Consider the following 17,373-nt stretch of genomic DNA (forward strand, 5'->3'; position numbering starts at 1 on the left):
GTGCACACAGACACAGACGTGCACACACACACACAGATGTGTGCGCACACACACACACACAGACGTGCACACACGTGCCTGCACACAGCCAGACCGGTCGAGGGCTCAGCACGGGGACAACTATCTCCATCAGGAAGGGGCCGCAGACAAGACAGCGAAGAAGTATACTGCCCTGGTGCTGGAAGGCAGAGGCCTCGAGAGGGGCAGTGACGAGCCCGAGGCCACCCAACCAACCCATGATGAGGCACCAACATAGGACCAGGCCCTACCAGCTGCTGCCAAAACCTCCCACCAAACCACCTGCAGAGGACGAGTATATGACAGACACACCCACACTTCTCAGTCTCTGCGTCGTGTGACTCAGGCCACGGGCTCCTATGTGGCTTGGAGGAAGCATAACCGACCTGTGTCCCCTCCCCCCATGCAGGGCTGCAGGGAGGGCGTTTCCAAGCAATGGGGACAGTGAGGCAAAGGGACACCCTGGCAGCGTAGCATGGACCCCCGGGAGCTAAGGATGAGTGTCTGAGGGGGAGGGGCTGGCATGATGGCAGCGGGAGAGTAGCCCTGGTCCATCGGGCCTGGCCAGGGAGGCAGGTGCATCACTACCTCTTATCAAAGGTCGTCCCATGGGTCGCGAAGGCCAGGCGCTTCCGCAGTTCATTCCTCTCTCGGGTCATCAGCCGCAGCTGGATGGAGAGGTTCTCCACCTTCTCGTTCACCTGCCGGTCCGTGAGGAGGGGTGGCGGGGATGGAGCCTTCCCGGTGGTACCTGGCAGGGGAAAATCGGTAATAAAGTGAACTGGCATTTAGATAGCACTTGCTAGGTGTGCCAGGCACTGTTCCTAGCCCTTGGCCTGCATCAGCTGCGCCCAACAACCCTACCAGGGGGGTCCTGCTAGCATCTGCCTTTCAGATAACACCAAGTCAGGAGTAAAGGGGGAACGGAGACCTAAGCCCAGGCTGTCTGCTCCAGCACCCCAGCAACACCCACCCATTCTGCTGGCCCTGACTGGAGACCCCTACTCTCTTCCCAGCCCGGCTGTGACACCTCCAAGATGGAACCCTTTGGGCCCTGATCTGCGCATCTCTGCCTGGTCTGGAAACAGCAGCTATTCCCAACCCCTGGGCGTGGAGAGGCCAACCTCAGAGAATGGAATACACGGCTTGAGGAGGAAGGGACAGGCGGGACCTAGTGAAGCTTCTGAGGCCCAAGGCAGCTGGCTCTGAAGCTGGGGCCCAGGGGCTGTGTTCCCACCCCCACCCCAACCAGGGCTGAACACGCTACACAGCCCCCTTCTCCAACCTCTCCAAATGTCCAGAGGACCTGCCCCAGCCAGCCCAGGGCTGTGGGCTCAGAGAAGGCTCTCAGGGAGAGCCGCCCACGGCTAAGGTCAGTGTGACGTGATGCAGGCCAAGTCCTCAGGCCTCTGGCTGCCCAGTCCTTATCAGGCCCTCATCACCTGTGCCCAGGACTCTCCCAAAGGAAACCCCACGCCTTATGCGATTACTAAGGACCAGCAGCAACAGTGACCACCAGCAGTACCTCTGACGAGATCCAAATCCTTTTCTAAGAAGAAAGCATCTTACTCAAATGTCCAGGAAACAGAGACAAAATCCGTGGTGCTTTTATCTTTAACTCTGTCCACACATTCACCCGGGATATCCGCGCTAACCCTCAGAGATCCTAGGTAGGGTCACAGGAACTCACAGCAGCCATCTCATTTTATGGATGTGACCCGGGAGGCCGATTCACCCCAGGGAACACAGTGTCTGTCTCCCCTGCAGCCCTAGAATGTGCGAAGGGCAAGATGCAGGGTCTTCTGACCCTGGGCCATCTTGACCACCAGCCCCCCACCTGATCCTTTTGGCTGACTGCTTGTGCAAGCCAAGCGTCCCCCAAAACAAAAGATGGGCACTCAGGTGTGGTCTCGCATCCTCCAGGAGCGCCAGGGAAGATGGGGACTTTGACACTTTTGGGGGACAGGCTAGACCACGGTGTGAGGTAGGAGCTCCCACCTCTCAGTTCAGCATTATCCCAAATGGGAACCCCAACCACTGAATCGGGCCCCCCAACCCCGAAAGTGCATGTTATTATAGAACCGCCGCCACCACCACCGTAACAGCTGGGACTGCTGGGCTCTGGGTCAGAACGCCCTCTGAGGTGGGGCCCACAAGCATCTCCCCCGCCCCCACATAGTTCTACTCCACAGCCTAAGCCTTCCCTCGCCTCTCCCCAAAAGACCCTGGACCCTCACCCCTGCCCCCGGAGTTCTGGAAAGCAGCTGGTTACAGTTGTATAGGCTCCGTCATGTCCTCTTCTGGCAAACGAAGTCACTCGTAAGAGCCTTAACCCAGAGCCAGGTCTACACCGTCATCCAACCTGCAATAACTTAGCCGGTGCTCTGACAAGTGAGGCTTCCTCTGGATGTGTGTCCGATGCCCCTCCCGCTGATGCCTGTGAGTCACCCTCTAACCAACTTTAGGGGCAACGATCCATGTGGGACAGACAAACCCAAGAGAGTGGGATGAAAAGACAAGGAGCACCTGGAATGGGGGGATCTCAGTGTTCACAGTCACCACCGAGCCACACAGCAGCAGGCAACAGAGGTCCCAGGGGTTAATCTCCCACACCCAGGTGGGCACTCACATCGTTATCCCCGTTCTACAGCTGAGAAAATGGAGGCCCGGCAAGATCAGGGAGCTGACTCAAACCTGCATGAAGAGCCAGTGATGCCCAGGATGAGAGCCCAGGCACCTGCATCGAGAGCACACGCTCTCCACCTCTGTGCCTCACTGCCCCCCAAACAGCCATGACCGGTCCTCACTTCCTGCCTGGCGGTTTCTGAAACACATCCCATCCCCTTTAAGGAAGTTACTGCTGTTATTCCCATTTTACACAGCAGGAAACAAAAACATATCAAGATTAAATGAACTGTCTAGGTCACAGAACCAGTAAATGACAGCACTGAGTTTTGGATCCCCCTCCATCTACCTGACCCCAGAGCCCAAGGTCTTCACCTGAAGGTTCGCAAACTTTTTGAGCTTAGGACCACTTTATGATCTTAAAAATGATTGGGGACTCCCAAGAGCTTTGTTTACATGAGTTATAACTCTCTAATGATCACCACCGGATTAGAAATTAAAACAAAATTTTTAAATATCGGGCGCCTGGGTGGCTCAGTTGGTTAAGCGACTGCCTTTGGCTCAGGTCATGATCCCAGGGTCCTGGAATCGAGTCCCGCATCAGGCTCCCTGCTTGGCAGGAGGCCTGCTTCTTCCTCCCCTACTCCCCCTGCTTGTGTTCCCTCTCTCGCTGTGTCTCTCTCTGTCAAATAAATAAATAAAATCTTTAAAAATAAAAAATAAATAAATATCTATGAATTTTAAAATAACTGAAAATCCACTCCATGTTGACATAAGATTTTTTTTATGAAAAATTAACTACACTTTCCATTACAAAACAAAAAAATGTAGCAAGAAGAGTGGCATCGGGGCGCCTGAGTGGCTCAGTCAATTAAGCATCTGACTCTTGATCTCAGCTCAGGTCTTGATCTCGGGGTCCTGAGTTCAAGTCTCGCCTTGGCTCCCACGCTGGGCGTAGAGCCTACTTAAAAAAAAAAGTGGCATCGCTTTGCATCTTTATAATGCTGTTGATGTCTGGCTTCATAGAGATAGCTACAGTCTCTTATCTGTGCAGTATCACACACAGGATTGATGAACCTGTAGAAAAGTCTGCTTGACAGCAAAGTCTGTATGAGGATGACAGTGGAAAAGGCAAGTGACATCTTAGAATCATTATGAAAACAGTTTTGACCTCACCGGCCTCCTGAAAGGACCTCAGGGACACCACGCCATGCTCCAAGAACAGGTGCTCTGTGCTCTAATCAAGTCCAAGAAGTATCACAGAAACATCAACTCGAGAGTTTCAGAAATGAAAAGCACCACCAGGCTCAGCAACGTGCCTCCAGGGAGATAAAGAATTCTCACCCCATTTGGGGAACAAGGCAACAGAAAGATGCATCCTTTCTTTGGCTTTTGAGGAAGATGGAGAGAGAAGCAGCAGGACTGAAATCAGGGTCATCAGATCTGTCGCCACACACAGCCACGGCCTCCTGTCCCAGCCTCCAGCAGGATGAGGACACCTGCTCTGCACATGTGAGGACCCGAGGGGAGCTGACCATTCAGACAATGAAATGCGTGGACGTTGCCCAGCATAACGTAGGTGCTGGGTTCTGTGCTAAGGGCACCCTGTCCTTACCTGATTCATGCCCACAGCACCCTCCCAGGGACGTGCTGTGATCATCCCAGGAGAAACTGACATCCACAAAGACTGCACCGCCAGGTACATGGTGCACCCCCAGGCAAACGTGGCTCCAACTCCAGAGCCAGGGCCTCAACCACGACACTACACTGCCTCCCGACAGGTAGTGCTCCAAGGTTTGAACATGCATGAGATACACAAAACAGAAGGCCAGCCAGGTCAGAGAAGCCATCAGACAACAGATTGTCTGACTTAGGGGGACATGCTGCCTGGATGCCTATCATTCCACAGTCAGGAAGGTGGAGGGCAGAGCAGGGCCACAGGACATCTCAAGAAGAATCCCAAGATGGGCTAAGCCTGGACATGCCAAATTAATGGCAAATGTTGCAGAAAATCCTCTCCATTCCCAGTCGACTAAAAATAAAGTTTTTCTGGGTGCCTGGGTGGCTTAGTCGGCTAAGCATCCATTCAGCTCAGGTCACGATCTCAGGGTCCTGGAATTGAGCCCCACACTGGGCTCCGTGCTCAGCAGGGAGCCTTGCTTCTCCCTCTGTCCCTTCCCCTGTTTGTGCTCTCTCTGTCTCTCATATAGATAAATAAAATCTTAAAAATAAAGGTTTCTTTTTTTGGTTGCACCTCAAGGTTGAAAGACGTTTTGAAGATGATGCAGCCCTCCCATCCAAATTGGTTGCCAGAATCCCCCAAATGGCCACCAAGACTGTTGGAACTCCTCCACAGTGAGGGAGCTCACTACTTTACAGCAAAGCCCAGCTAATATCTCCCCATAAAATTATTCTCTGTACAGAGTTTGAATCTGTCTCCCTCTATTTCCCCCACTGACCTAGATGTCCTCCTAAGGGCCACAAGGTACCTACAACCGTAACTCCTCTTCTACACAACAGACCTGCAAGCATTTGAAGACAACTGTCACGTCCCTTTATCACTATCAAAACAGCTACAGTTAAGAGGTGACACCACCAAACGCTAGCAAGGGGGGGGGCAGAGAAACTGGAATTCCCAAGCATCGCAGGTGGGAATATGAAAGGACACGGCCACTTTAGAGAACACTTTGGCAGTCCCCCCCCCCTTTTTTTTTTTTTAATAATCTCTACACCAAATGTGGGGCTCGAACCTACAACCCTGAGATCAAGAGTCACATATTCTACCTACTGAGCCGGCCAGGCACCCCTGGCCATCTGTTATAAAGTTACACATGCATTTACCCTACCACCCGGTAATCCCACTCCTGAGTATTTACACAAGAGGAAAGAAAAGTTATGTGCACACAAACACCAGCACACAACTACTTAAAGCAGGTGGCGAATGTATGAACAGCAACGTTCCCTTCCTCCAAAGGAATACTACTCAGCAAGAAAAGGGAATGGCCACTGGACAAACCAGCACCCGCGAGAACTGGGGGATCTGAAGGCCCTCTGCTAAGTGAAGGCAGCCAGATTCAAAAGGCTGTATACACTATATGATTCCATCTATAGGACGTTTGGGAAAAGGCAAAAACATAGGGCAGAAAAAGAGATGAATGGCTGCTAGGGACTGGGGGTGGAGGGAAGAAAGGCTGAGTACAAAGTCACAGAAGGGAATGTTTTAGGGTGAGGGAACGGTCCTCTATCTTTTTTTTTTTTTTTAAGATTTTATTTATTTGACAGACCGCGAGAGAGGGAACACAAGCAAGGGGAGTGTGAGAGGGAGAAGCAGGTTTCCCACTGAGCAGGGAGCCTGACTCGGGGCTCGATCCCAGGACGCTGGGATCATGACCTGAGCCGAAGGCAGACACTTAACGACTGAGCCACCCAGGCGCCCCTGTCCTGTATCTTCTTGTGCCAGTGATTACATGACCATGTGTGTTTGTCAAAAGTCACTGAACTATATAAAAAGGAGAGATTTTACTATGTGCAATTTATACCTCGATGACATGACTTCTTAAAAACTTATGCTAACAACAAAACCTGCGGTGTCCCAAATGGAAGCCACCCTCCCAGGAGCGGTGTGGTTGCTGGAGTTGTGGACCATCAGCCCTCCCCACCCCCTCAGTCACTGCAGGTACAGCAGACATCTTAATGAACAAGAAAATAAGAACTCACATCAAGTGAGTTGTCCACAGAAACCGTATACGTCTTTCCCTCAGCTCGCCTATCCCTGCATAGTTGCTCTTTTGGATTCAAATGCAACTGTCCACTCTCCCCGACTTCACTCCTTCCTCTTTCCAATCTGGAACCCACTCAAGAAGGCAGATTTCTTTCTTCCTCTCTGTGTCCAGGATGGGGTCCGAGGGGTAAGGGGCTGCATTACAATGGGGGTGCTTTAGAGATGCCAGGAGAGCAGGCACAGGCCCTGGATTTTGGAGCCGTCACTCACCGGGCCTTGGTGTGACAGGGACAGCAGGAGCAGAGTCCGGCAAGGAGACAGGGCAGGCCCCTTTCACCACATGAGTCCTGGCTCTGCCTCCCAGTCGCCATGGTTGGTGTGGCCACCTCCACAGACCACTGAGGCTCAGCGAACTGCTTGGCAGCTGGGTAATCTTGGCCAGAAGCCCCTTTGTCCTTAGCTCCCTCGCCACCACACGCCAGCTGAAGGCCTCCCCCTCTGTCTCATTTACAGCTGGACAATTGCAACTCTGCTCCAGAGCCCTATGGGCCCATGGTGCCAGAGCCAAGGAGAAAACTGGTCGTGGCCAAACGCGGTCAGGTGGAGTGGCCGTGCCCAGCTTCTTTGCTACCTCCAGGCCCCGGCTCTCGGGGGAGAAGCAAAGCAGTGGCAGAACACAAAACCAAGCCACCCTCATCTCCAGCCCAGGAGAGCCACAGCCATCAGGAGACACAGTCCCTCATCGTGAACCAGGGCTTCTGAAAGCACCTGGTGTCACGAACTTGCGAGAAAGGTACGTCTCAGGCCAGCCAGATGTCCTAACTCAGAAACCTGGGAAGTGAAGTCAGCACTCCCGTCCAGGTGATTCTGAGGCCTGCTCAAGTTTGATAACCTCTGGCCTGGGCCAAAGTTGCATCTGCTGGCCAGAGTGGCTTTTTTTCTCCCTTGTTTTACTGGCTGTCCAGTAGCTACTGCTCACTGATGACATGCAGGGAGGACCCCTACCCCTGGGTCAGTCAGGACAGCTCGGAGGCCCAGCCCTCCCAGGACTGAGAGGGCAGCTGCGGCAGCCACGCCCAGCTCTCAGGTGAAACACTTGCTCTCGGAGCACAGCCTCGACTCAGGGTCTGCTCTGCAGGAACCCGAACCAACAGAGGCAGCGACGGCCTCTTGCCTTCTCGCTGCTCCTACTTCTGAAGCTTCATTCCTAGAAGGCCCAACACAAGGACCACCTCCTCCATGAAACTTACTCTGATGCCCCTCATCAGAAATAGCTGCTGCCTCCCCTGAGCTGTTTGTTTCCTTCTGTTTTACACAGGGCGCAATGCCGGACGCTTACCCCTCCGGTGCTATGGTCTGAATGCCGGTGTCTCCCGGCTGAAACCCCGACCAAGCCCCAAGGTGTGGGATTAGGAGGCAGGGCCTTCGGGAAGTGATTAGGTCATGAGAGAGGGTCCCACATGAGCAGAACTAGTGTCCTGATAAAAGGACCCCAGAGAGCTCTCTCCCCGCTTCTCTAGGTGACGACACAGCAGGAAAACGCCATCTGTGAACCTGAAGCGGGCCCTCGCCGGACACGGCATCTGCCTCAATCTCCCAGCCTCCAGAAGCATGACCAACAAATGTCTGTTGTTTCCCAGCGGCCCAGTCGGTGGTGGTCTGTTTTGGCATCCCGGACGGACTGAGACACCGGCTGGACTGTGAGGTCAGGGGCCAGGGCTCTCTGTGACCCCTACAAGCACTAAGCACATGCTCCAAGAGAAGAAGGTGCTCTCATTCTTTGGAGGAACTGAGAACACAGGCCCCCGACCCAGGAAAGGCAGGGTCAGAGGGCCCAAGGAGTCAGGGTGAGAACCTGTCTGCATGATGACTCACCCCACCTTCCCATGCCAACCAGAAGCTGCACTTTCAAGGAATGGGACACAGAGGAAGCCCTCCAGCTGCTTCTCCTGCCAACAAGCCAAGAGACCTCTTTGTTTAGTAAGAAACCTCTCCTGTTGCTTCAATCTGCATAAAATTTAAAGCTCATTTTATAAATGCTACCCAAGGATGTCTGTTCTCCTTAAAACTTCCCCAGTTGTCCCAGATGAGAAATCAGGTCAGGATGAATGGGGAAGAAAAATACCAACTGCCTGAAATAAGTGTGTGCTCCCGGGGCAGATCCACGAGGCCTACCCACAGGACGGGTTACCTACGGACCGCTGCACGGGATGGGGGAGGCCTCCAGGAAGCCACACGCGCTCAGCTGATGAAAACTGCCCGAAAAGGCATCCGCAGAAAGTCTCTAGGTTAGCACAGGCGTGGTGAGCTGTTAGCCGTGTCAAGCTGAGAGCCGAAAGGGGACAGGCTACCCACTGACCTAATGCTAGCCAGGGCAGTCGATCAGGCACCAGCTGTCATAGAGAAGACGGGACACCCAAGGCTTCCCCTACCAATTCTCTCTTATGTGGACTGTAACTTGCCGTTCTTTTCCCAAATGGTGTTTGTTAAGGAGACATAAGTGGGAAAGCAGAGGTGATGTTTTGTTGTTGTTTTGGTTTATTTATTTATTTTTTTAAAGATTCTATTTATTTATTTGACAGAGAGAGACACAGCGAGAGAGGGAACACAAGCAGGGGGAGTGTGAGAGGGAGAAGCAGGCTTCCCGCCAAGCAGGGAGCCCGACGCGGGGCTCGATCCCAGGACCCTGGGATCATGACCTGAGCCGAAGGCAGACGCTCAACGACTGAGCCACCCAGGTGCCCCCTGTTTTGTTTTTTTTTAAGATTTTATTTATTTGCCAGAGAAAGCACAAGCAGGGGGAGTGGGAGAGGGAGAAGCAGGCTTCCCGCTGAGCAGGGAGCCCGACTCGGGACTCGATCCCAGGACCCTGGGATCATGACCTGAACCGAAGGCAGACGCTTAACCGACTGAGCCACCCAGGCGTCCCACGGAGGTGATGTTTTTATCGTAAGACATTGCTCTTGCCTTGCCTTTCCTTAGCTTCGTAGAGAGAGACCGCGAACAAAGAGTAACAGCCAGTCTCCATCTGACCAGGGAAAGAGCATGGCCTGTCATTAGGTGAGACTGAGCCAGGAGGAATCCTCCAGGAGGCCGGCAGTGCTCCCCATGGCTGACCCCACCGCTCATTCCACTCCAAGGGACAGGTCCAAGCCAGCCAGACATTCCAGCGCCCTTGCCAGGGCCAGCCCATCTCAGCCCAGGAGGCCTGTTAAATGTAGATGCTGGACCCCACTCTCAGAGCTCTGGATGTAGCAGGTATGGGGCGGAGCTCAGGAACCTGCACCTCTACCAAGTGCCTGAGTGCTGCTGGTACAGGGACCATACCGCACGGGCCGCTGGTTTGGGCCCAGACTAGTGATCCAGCCGCGGTCAGTGTGAGGAGACCCTGCCGAGGAATGTCCGCGGAAGGCTGCTTGCTGACAAGGAGACACGAGAGGACCCTCTTCATCCTCTGGACCATGTGACGACAACATCTGTCTGTCCAGTACGGCAGCTGCTAGTCACAGGTGGCCAGAGGGCACCTGAAATGTAGCGAGTGTTACTGTTGAAACTAGAAGTGTTCGTTTTAGTTCATTTTCATTCATCTGAATTTGAACAGCCACCTGTGGCTCGTGGCTCCCACAAGGGGCCGTGCAGCCGCGGACACCACCAGGTCTAGATGTGATAGCTGGAACTGGGGCTACAGACGCCCTGCCGTCAGCCCGAGGGCCAGACACATACAGAGGCTCACAGAGCCATGTCCCGGGGTACTCAGCCCACCCTCAGCGGCCTCTTACTATGTGACAGCACGCAGTTGTCTGTTGTTTAGGGCGGGGTGAGCAGGTATTCCTATTGCTACAGCCAAAGGTCTCCTGGCCGATGCAGCCACGAGGACATTGAAGTCAGCCTGCAGAAACGTGGGGCTACTCACCCCAAGGATGATGTCAACTGCTGGCATAAGAACAAGAGAAGCAAGACTTGGGTCCCAGTGAGCTGAAGAGGGTCTGACGCGAGGGGATGCAACCAGACCCTTCAGCATTCAAGATCTGGGCACCAACAACCATGGCTCAGCCTACGACAGGAAGTCCACAGCCCTACCTTCTGCCTGCTTGCCAACTAGCATCTGGGGACACTGCTGACCCCCCCTCCCAAGGACTGAACCCAGCCTCAGGTACATGTGGAACCAACCAACCGGGTTGACATGAAGCTTCTTCCAGAAGATGCAAAGGTCCAGCTGCATAAACTATATCTTCCTGCTCCTCCTTAAAAATTCCACTATTAACAATAACTGCTGTGGTTTAAGTTAACACCTCTCTCTTTGGAGAGACTAAAATGCAAACGTTCCTAAGAAAGGTACCACTTTAATCCCCGAAGTGTTGACGTGATGAGTTTGTCAGCTATCTTTTAGATCACTGCACTTGTCCCCAAGGGTGAGCATGAGGGAGGCAAGAGAGGTGCACTCAGGGTTCAACCACTTCGATTTTACAAAAGCCCATGTTGCCACTCCACCCATCCGGACTGCCCCACCCCAGGGGCTTCCTGGGGGCCAGGCCCATGGTCGAAATTCCAACAACCCTACCATTCGGCCGGCAGACTCACAGCAGGTGGCACACAGTAATAAAGACTGAAGCTCTGACCTGTGGTCCCAGAAGTGTCCTCCCTGAACCCTGGACAGGGATGAGGGACCTATGCTGGCCTCACTGTGTCCTCCCAAAAGTGTTGAAATCCTGACCCCCTCATAAACGTGAATGTGACCTTATTGGAAACCACAGTCTCTGCCGACGATCAGGTGAAGACGAGGTCAGCCTGGAGTAGGACGGGTGTCCCTTTGAAAAGAGGATATGTGAAGACAGACACACACATGGGGAGAACACCATGTGAGGACAAAGGCAGAGACTGGGATGACAATCTACAAGTCCGGAACATCCGGTCCAAACACTGCCAGCACCCTGGCGAGAGGAAGGACAGAGGCCTGGGACAGACCCTGCCCCGATGCCAACAGACTTGGGGCCTCCAGAGCCGCAAGAGAATGCAGTTCTGCTGTATGAGCCACTCCGTCATGGCAGCCCCGGTGAACAGTGCCCTACCTCCCTACTGCTACCAGTCTCTCTGGGCTGACCTCCCTCACTGTATTCACTCACAAAACCGTCTCCCCCGTGGGCCCTAAGATCCACAGGCACTGGGACCACGTCTGCCCCAGTGCCCACGCATTCCAAGCCCACTTCTGGCCCAGCAGAGGGGCTCTGTAAGTGTCCGTCGACTTAACACATGAAAGGTCTGCACCCAACTGGGTCTGGAGTCCCTGGCAAGAGCATCAATTTCCCCGTCTGTCTATGTGCAGGAGATAAAATAATTGGACCGGATGACCTCCGGGGGCCCTTCCGACTACAGAAACTCCAGGACTCTCCACTGAAGGTGTACCCATCCATCAGGGTCAGATCGGGACATGAGAAACAGCACGGAGGGTGTTAAACAGAGGGCACGTGACGCAGGAATGGGTACCAGAGGTGTGGGAAGGCTGGGAGACCAGGACAACCTTCCTGCTGGGAGTCTTCAGTGAAGGGAAAGCAGGACCAGCTGTGGGCTTCTGGAAACACATGGACGGGCTACTCCTATCCCCAAGGCAACAGGAGGCCCAGGGGGCTGTTCCTGCTTACAAAGGACAGTCCCCAAAGGGGCCATTCTCATGGACAGTGGTCACTGAGGCACCAGGTCGAGGGCAGGGGAGACAAGAAGCTCACTGAGAAGTCCCATGCCCTGACAAAGTGAAGGAATGGTGAGACGCAGCCTCCCCCAGGACCTGCCAGCACCAGATTCCTGCCCTCCTCCATTAGGAGGACGTGCTGCTGATGGGAGAAGGTGGGAATGGAATCAACAGAAGATGGCCCCATGAATGATCTGACAGGTGAGGCCGACTTGGGGCTACCTCGGCTCACACCCAGCACCCCCCCGACCCGCCCGGTGCCCTCCAGGAAGGAGGGGTGCCCAGGTGGTACTCACCCACACTGCTGAGGGAGCTGCTGCTTTCTGAGTCTGAGGGCATGATGGACAAGACGCTGTAGGTGGAGCCTGGGGAAGAAGGACAGACCGTTTGTTACTAACCCCAAACTACTGTCAGACCAACTGATCTTCAGTCAGCGCCAGACTGAGAACCAACACCACGTCAGGGACTAGAAATCGGATCTGTGGGGTCAGGCAGGTGTGGTCAGCAGGGTCTAGTCCGTGGTATTTCTGCCTGGCCTCTCACCTGACCTTCCCACCCTCCTGCCCTGGAAACTTACCCACGCACAGAGGGGAACTCGGAGCCAGTCAGCTGGCCTCTCCTTAAGACATCTGGGGAAAAGCTTAGCAAGGGAGCAACATGCCCCCAGGTTAAAATAGGGTCTGGGGATTTCCTCCAGATCTTTATCAATATGATGCTGGCTTCCACGCAGAGAGCAACAGAGTATGAGTTAAACATCTACAAACTATTTGTTCTTTTTGCCCAACTGTTCTGCTCTTGGGTTGGGACTGTATGCAAGCTCGGTCCTTAATAATTTAGTCAGTGACTGCCCCCTTACTAAAAGTTATTCATAAAATTATGAGCAATTACACTGTCACCAAAGCCAAGGAGCAGTCCGTGCTCCTTTTTCGGCCAACGCTTAATGTTGTTAACTCGGTGCTGGACACACAACTGCGTCACACCATGGTTCAGTTTGAATCTGAGTATTTTCTAAGCTAAGGAGATTACCCGCCTGGCATCAGTATAACCTCTGGGTCAAGAAACCCCGTTTCCGAAGCAGCTCTCGTCCACACATGAGTAGCTGGGTCACACTGAGCAAGTCGTTTGTTTTCTGGAAGTCTGCTCCCTGCCTGTACAGGGAAGGGGTTCAACCAGACGGCTTATAAGGTCCTCTCCCCGTCCCATCTCAGGATTACACTGACCCCGATGCCGTGCTTTTCCTGTGACTACAGGTGACACCAAGTTAAGAGGGAGAACTGACTCCAAGACTATCTTGGGAACTGAGAAAAGCACCGCACGCACAGACGGTGGGTCAAAGAAAACAAGGTAACGGCAGGAATGCAATGTTTTGTCCTTGGAACCAAAAGAACTACAGAGGGAAGAGGTGTGTGCACCGGGCAGGGCAGAGCAGTGAGCGGTGAGCTAGAGACGGGATTTTTGCAGTAAAGCCTTTGAACAAGCCTCAGGGCTCTGATGAGGAAAAGCAGCCAAGAACTAATGAGATCTAAGGCTCCGGAACCAGAAAGGTGGGGCCGGATTTAAGGTTTCTCTCCCACCTCAACTCTTGACTAGCTACCTAATACCTGCACACCCTCCGAAGGGACAGCGAAGGGATGAAGAGTTGGGGGTAAGCAGGGCAAAGGAAGGAGGAGACTTGTGGGGGCAGGGAGGGAGGAGACCACCAGGGTGACAAGAGACCCCGAGCAGAGGAGCAACCTCAGGGGGAGGAGATGTAGGGCAGACAGGCAGGCAGCCCTGGTATACTGGTGTGCAGGGGAGCTGGCAGCCGTGCCCCCCAGAAAAAGAGATGAAAGCAGAGAGCAAAAAGGAAAAAACAAGGAAAAGGGACTTTGGTAACGGCGAGAACTAGGACAGTGGCCGGGCATGACTGGTGGCCTCGTTATCGAATTTTCTGAGACTCTCTTGAGAACCTGTGGGTGTTATGTCATTATATATTTGTCCAAACCCCTGGAGTGTGCAACACCACAAGTGAACCCTAATGTAAACTACAGAGTCTGGGCGACAAGGATGTGTCAGCGTAGGTTCATCAGTGGTAACAAATGTACCACTTGGGTGCGGGATGTTGATAGTGGGTGAGGCCGTACACGTGTGGGGGTGGGGGGATACGGGAATTCTCTGCGCTTTCCCCCCAGTTTTGCTGTGAATCTAAAAGGCTCTTAAAAAAATTTTTTTTTATTAAAAAAAAAAAAAAGAACCTGTGGATGTTTCGCATGGATTGAAGAGGATGATTTCGGGAGTAGAAGACGGATGATCTGTCTTCAGACAGGACTGTCAAAGGGATCCATCTGTGCCATCCGGCCTCCAGGAGCAGGACCCTCCATGGCAGGGAGGGGCTGGAGAAAGCCGCGGGTGGGGGCGCCCAACTGTCAGGGCTGGCTCGGTCTGAAGAGACCTGGGAAGGGCGGGGACCTCCTCAACGCACACCTCACTTCACAGAGGCCCCCTGCCACCTGGCCCGGAGGCCACATCACTCGAAGGGAGAAGGAACCAGAAAACCCCATTCAGCCCTGAAATTCCTTGATCCCACCAAAAAACGAAGAGCAACGTTCAGTGAAATACCTCCTGTATTTCAAGTTCCACCCACACGATTCATTTTGCCGTCCATTCAACAACAAAACAATGAGCGCCACCGATTTCTCCAAGCATCTCTCTTCCCACACCATGAACAGTCGTAGGCATTGCATAAGGATCGGTGAAGTAATGTCAGGTAGAATTCAGGCACTCCGTTGGTATCTTCAAAGGACAAAAACGTCAACACAATGCCAATTTTCTCAACTCAACTGACAGTGTCTTAATTATTTTTTTCTTTACAGGGACAAGGAAGGCTAGCCAGCTGGTATGTTGGTGGACTGTTTTCGAAAGATGCCCACTCAGAAAAGCAGGCACAAATAAACTCTCCCACTCACACCTCCCAGATCTCTGAGCTTGCGACACCACGGCCCGCGCACGGACAGCCGCTCCCTGCGGGAACGCCTTGCTTCTTCCTCACTACGGCCATCAGCAGAGCCCCATCTTCCAGTAAAGCACCCCTCCTCATCAAGGCGTCTCTTTCCTCCCCCATGGCCAGTTTCCACTGTTAATTAAATTTGGCAGACATCTTTGTCTCTCTCCACCCATCTCCCTCCCTGGCTGGGGGAGTCAATTCGCCAACCAACACATTCTGTTCTTCTTCCCTGTCTCCAAAGCCCTGCCGAGGTTCTGGGGCATGACCTGGGGGCGGCGTGACATCTCTATCTGCATCTCTGGGCATCTCTGGGCATCTCCGCCCCTGAGTCGGCTGGCAGAGCTCCTAGGAGCTGGGAGCTGGCAGGGAGTGATGAAAATTGGACGGGGCCCAGTTTTTACAATGTTCCCAGGGCCTTGGACGTCATTCAGAGGGAAAAAAAGGCCCGAAGACAACATTGTCTTGGTCATGCTTTGTCTCTGCTGCTATTGTTGTCTTAAAAAGCCTATGTGGTCAGGATGTCGGGAAAGGGCAAGAGGAGACACTCTCCTCCAAAGTCACGCGGTGTCCTTTCAAAGCCGGTGGCTTCAGAAGGGCGGGCATCAGGCGTCATCTACCTCTGGGGTTTCACAATCGAATCTGGAGGCCTGCAGGAGTCTCATCTCATGGGTGCACACTTCCCAGCCCCCCACAATTTCCTCAGGAGCTCCACAAAGGCACCCGCACCCCACGTGCCCTGAAACCTAAGGCATGCGCTCCACCTGGCACAGAGGCCCAGACTACCGAGGGCTGTGGAATCAGCCTGGCTCCCCGAATGGCACTGCCCCCTCTCCCTCCCCATGGGCCCCCCCACACCCACACAGGACAGCCGGGCACTGCCACTCAGAGTGTTCCCACAAACCCAGGCAAGCCTGTGCACAGGTCCTGTGAGGACCCAGAAGTCAGGTGATCTGGAAACATTTCCAGGAAAGGAGAGCAGAGCATGAGCCTCGATTTTTTCATGGACGTGTAACCAGACAGGGACACAAGGAAGGTCTCTATTGCCTTTGGGGCTACCGGGGGACCCAAGCAAAGTGCAGGTTCTGATGTGGGCAGATGAGGGGGGCCTGAGAATCTGCATTTCTAACAAGCCCCCAGGGCATGGGGGTCCACAGAATAAATGCAGGGCAGCAGGGCACCAAGGTTCACCAGAGTCATCAGGTGGGAAGCCAATGCAAGCTATGGCAGAGGCTGTGAAACAGAGCCGGCAAACTCTGGGACCCACGCATTGTCTGCATCCTTCCCAAGAGCCCAGCCCCTGCTAATTGTGTTTACTCTGTGACTCAGCCCCATTGGGTCATGGAGACCACTTCAAAAGAACTTCCAGTAAAATCACCCGAGCGACAACAGAATGCCCCAGCCCACAGCCTGTGGGGCCCAAGAGAGAAAAACTTAGCTTGTCACCTAATACACCCCTCCATTCACCTGGAGCTCATAAAGGCCCCGGTGACTCATGCTTCCTCCCCATGAAAACTGTAAGCATCGAAGGGACCTGTTCCAGCTTTGAGCCAGCACGCAGAGTCCTCCCTACGCTCCGGGAGGGCGAGGAGAGGGTGGCCTGCCGCACGGACCTGAGACAGCTCCGGATCACTGGGAGCACACGCGAACCAGCCCCCCCAAGCACTGAAATTGATAGCTGTACTAGAGTGACAAGGTCAAACAGGGCAGGATGACAGACTGACAGACTACAGTACTCTAATAATAATAATAATAATAATAGCAGCTAACAGACACTGAGCATTACTAAGTGTCAAGTTGCGCTAAGCACTTGGCATGCATTGTCTCCGTGAATTCCTAAAACAACCCTGAGGCTGTCATTAGGCCCATTTTACGGAGGAGAAAACTAAGGGTTAGGAAAATTAAGAAACTTGCTTAAGGTCTTGATAGAGCCAGTAAGAGTATGAACAAGATACAAGCCCGGTTTAGCCCAAAGTCTGCACTCTTGATCCCTATACCCAACACTGCTGCCGGGCTCTGAAGGTGGAAGGGCAGTCAAGGGAGGCTTCATGGAGGAAGCAGCCTGGAGCTGGCCCTGGAGGATGGTGAACTTGGACAAGCATCCGAGAAGCCAACTCATCCTGGAAGAAACACAGGCAGAGCCTGTCCCCCTGTGCAAGTGGAAAGTCTCAGAGCAGGGCCAGCCCTGCTCTGGACCAGCCCCCCCCCCAACCCCCAGAAGGGGCTTGTCCCCTTCCTGTCCTCCTTCCCCCACCAAGAGGACACTCAACAGCCATTGTTGAGATGGCACTGCTGAGCCAGAGATGGGGACGAAAACTGGCAAGAAGGTGAGAGGAGCCATGG

At 53.6% G+C, this 17,373-nt stretch overlaps 1 protein-coding gene across 3 annotated transcripts in view; it reads right to left on the bottom strand.

Annotated features, from left to right (window-relative positions):
- DLG5 (discs large MAGUK scaffold protein 5) overlaps window positions 1-17,373 on the bottom strand; it is a 218,555-nt gene that overhangs the window by 157,190 nt on the left and 43,992 nt on the right. For all 3 annotated transcript variants that reach the window (XM_032423550.1, XM_032423551.1, XM_032423549.1), the window contains exons 2-3: window positions 12,347-12,415; window positions 607-769 (exon numbers count right to left, since the gene is read on the bottom strand). In XM_032423550.1, coding sequence (XP_032279441.1) covers window positions 607-769; window positions 12,347-12,415 — 232 coding nt within the window. The remainder of the gene's footprint in view (window positions 1-606; window positions 770-12,346; window positions 12,416-17,373) is intronic.

Source organism: Phoca vitulina, unplaced genomic scaffold, assembly GCF_004348235.1.
Source record: "Phoca vitulina isolate PV1807 unplaced genomic scaffold, GSC_HSeal_1.0 scaffold29, whole genome shotgun sequence".
NCBI classification, from domain to species: Eukaryota; Metazoa; Chordata; class Mammalia; order Carnivora; family Phocidae; genus Phoca; species Phoca vitulina.